This window comes from Sprattus sprattus (genome assembly GCF_963457725.1).
Source record: "Sprattus sprattus genome assembly, chromosome: 10".
In the NCBI taxonomy this organism is placed as follows: domain Eukaryota; kingdom Metazoa; phylum Chordata; class Actinopteri; order Clupeiformes; family Clupeidae; genus Sprattus; species Sprattus sprattus.
The window spans coordinates 14,283,887-14,287,008 of record NC_137908.1 but is presented as its reverse complement, the minus strand read 5'-3'; the positions used below and the strand labels follow the sequence as shown (position 1 = coordinate 14,287,008).

Genomic DNA, 3,122 nt, shown 5'->3' with positions numbered 1-3,122 from the left:
CCCCCTCTCTAATTCCTCTATTTTCTTGTTTTTCTCACAGAGAGGTGGCAATGATCACGTTCATCCTGAAGGTTTTGAGGACAACTGAACTGGACATCTGAATATGAGCTGGACTTTTATTAATGTGTCCCCTATGCCATACGGTGACCTTTTTTTTTTAAGAACACAGGTTTCCTTTTAACATGAAATGTAAGCACATGTATCAAGTCCATATGATAAGTAAATGCAGCCTTCAATGAAGAATAGATTTGGATACAGTTTTATCAGTGGCTCAGCTACTGATATCAAAACAATGAGAGTTAGATGTAACAGGTTACTAGAAAGTGCGTTATTAAGAAATCCACCTACCATAGGCTGACAGTAACGTTAGCAGTGTTAGAGTTTCCAATGTTTCTTAATGCTAAAAGGTATTTACTGTCTTCCTCATAAGTTTAAGTTTAATCTAAAAGAAAATATAGATTTTCGAGTTATTGTAAGCATGCTTCACTGTGCATATTGCTGAATTCCAGTCTATCTTTATTTCAAGGCATATTTGGCTACTGGAGACATGTATCAGGGCCTAGTAAAGTCTTTGAGTGCCATCATTTGTGAAGACTACCCCCCTTCCCTCTAAAACTGTAGATTTAACCTGTTCAGGCTGTGTGTTTTTAAAAGGTCGTCTTAAGACTTGAAATAGCTCCAAACAAATTGTGCATCAGGGATTAACTTCCATGGAAACCTGTGTAATTTTTTGGCATTGCCATTCTTGTTTGTGACCTCGTGACATCGCTACATTTAAACACCCTTACACCCCACCTCCTACCCTCTACCCTCACCGCCCACTCTCAGGATGAGCCAACAGCTGGATCTACAGGTGGAGAGCCCACAGCCTCTCATCTACACCTTGGAGGAGCTTGAATGCAAGATCTGCTACAACCGCTACGACACCCGCACCCGTAAGCCCAAGGTGCTGAGCTGCACACACCGTGTCTGTGCCAAATGCCTGAAAAAGATTGTAGAGACTGGAGAGTCCTCCCCAAGCATCATCAGCTGTCCGTTCTGCCGCCACGAGACCCATGTCCCGGACGAGGAGATCTGGCTCCTGAAGGATGACAGCAACATCCTGGCCATCCTGGCCTACCAGGACCAGGCCAGGAAAAGCGGCTCGGTCACCCCCGGGGAGGTGCTCCTCACCCCTAACAGTCTGAGTGGAGGCGGCGGCGGGGGGGACCAGTCCCACAGCTCCTCCGACTGCCTGGTGATCACCATCATGGAGGTGCCGGGAGAGTCGCAGTCCTCAGACACCATGAGCATGCTCAACATGGTGCGCCTGTACCGCCCGCCCAGCCTGGACTCGTTGCCTTGCCACCTGCCCATCCAGAAATGCCGTATGTGGACGTCGCGCACCATCCCCCGCTTCCTGATAGGCTTCCTCTGCCTGATCTACTTCAGCTCGCTGCCTCTGGGCATCTACCTGCTGATGATCCAGCAGCTCACGCTAGGGGTCATCCTTGTCAGTCTCGTGCCCTCCACGCTGGTATTGTGTGTCTTCTACGGCTTCTGCCAATGCCTGTGCCATGAAATCATGGAGGCCATTGCTACATAGCGTTCAACGCTCACTCATCAGGGAGTCTGTGTCTGTGTGAGTGACTCATAGCGAGACCTGTAAAGACTAAGCCAAATCACTGATGCATATCTGCCCCTTATCCCTCCCCAATGCCCCTCTCCTGTTAATCCAGAGTATACCAGCACTAAACAGAAAATTCTTCATAATCCACTTTGTATGCAGGGCTATTCATAGTGGGCTGTGGCAGTTGGGATAACCTGTGAAAGGACAACCATGACTAATGGTTTTATATTGAGCTCAACCTGTATCAGACAGCTGTCATTTTTGTGTATGTACAGCTCACCATAATGGGCTATAACTGTGAGCATCCAACTGTTGTTGAAGAGAACATGGTCTTATCACATCCTATAATGGCAAAAACATGTAGTATTCAATATTTCCTTAGTAGAATTGCTGTCTACTTTTGGTCAAATTTCTTTATGGAAATCCATAGTATAAGGATGTGTTAAAGCATAATCACCTTGTATGCATTTGAAGTTTCTAGTTGCCTTTGTAAGGCATGTCTATGCCCAAGTACTTGTACTTTTAATGTTGTAAAAAAATGTGTTTGTCATTGCAAATGGAATGGACAAATAATACCTTGAAACCGCCTAAACTGTTACTAGATATTCAATAAAGAATCAAAACAGTGTGTTACATTTGCTGTAATCACTTTGGTGAACTTTAGGCACATAATGCCATATCAATGTTGAACAGATCTAATTTTCACATAATGACTTGTTTTGGAAAAATCAAAGACCAGTGTAATAAGCATATACTGAGAATGACACTGAGAGCAAAGTGTTCTCAATGATATATGTTAGATATTGCAAGTTAGTTCATGCATGGTCCTTATGAAGCCATACACCGCTAATGTTAACCAATAATGAGTCTTTCATTTAGTTTTCTTAAATTATTACTGCTTATTAAAATGTTACATTGATTTGAATGGACTACCCCAGGATTCGGAGATCTGATATTTCTTCATAACCGCTGCAAGAAATGAATGACCGCTGGCATTGGCAAAGGGTTTTGTGCTTCTAATTCAATATTCCGCAGGTAGTCCGTTCACTTCACGCAACGGGTTGTAACTTGAAGTCAACACCACGCAACACGTATCCATTTGCGTGGATAGCTATTTTTTTTCAGCAGAAGCCATAATGTACCTATATAGGATAATGCATAGTCAGCAGGTCAGTATCGGAAAAATAAATACCTTCAGGACAAAATAAGATCCCTCCCCTGAATCCCTCCCGACTGAATTTATTTTCTTATGCAGACTTTCTTATGCTTGCTGAGTATACATTATCCCTTAAAAAAAGAAATAATGAAATAAGAAATAACAGCTCCACAAACCTTAACCCTTCATCTTATGGTGCACCTCTGTAGTTTAAGAATCTTTTCTGTTTTGGAAAGTCTCTGTTTAGGTTAGAATGTAAGCAAATGTTTCATGTGAAAATAAGATGCAACGTGATTTTTATGAAAACTAATGTGCAATGCAAGGTTATATCTAGAGGCAGTGTGATTGTTGCTTCAG

At 42.8% G+C, this 3,122-nt stretch overlaps 1 protein-coding gene across 1 annotated transcript; it reads left to right on the top strand.

The window, feature by feature from the left end:
• Window positions 1-829: 829 nt before the first annotated feature.
• LOC308371137 (E3 ubiquitin-protein ligase RNF182) lies at window positions 830-1,585 on the top strand (the record flags this gene model as incomplete). The annotated part of the gene is made up of 1 exon (XM_080845931.1): window positions 830-1,585. One exon carries the CDS (start codon window positions 830-832, stop codon window positions 1,583-1,585), a length of 756 nt encoding a protein of 251 aa, XP_080702057.1.
• Between the last annotated feature and the right edge of the window lie 1,537 nt (window positions 1,586-3,122).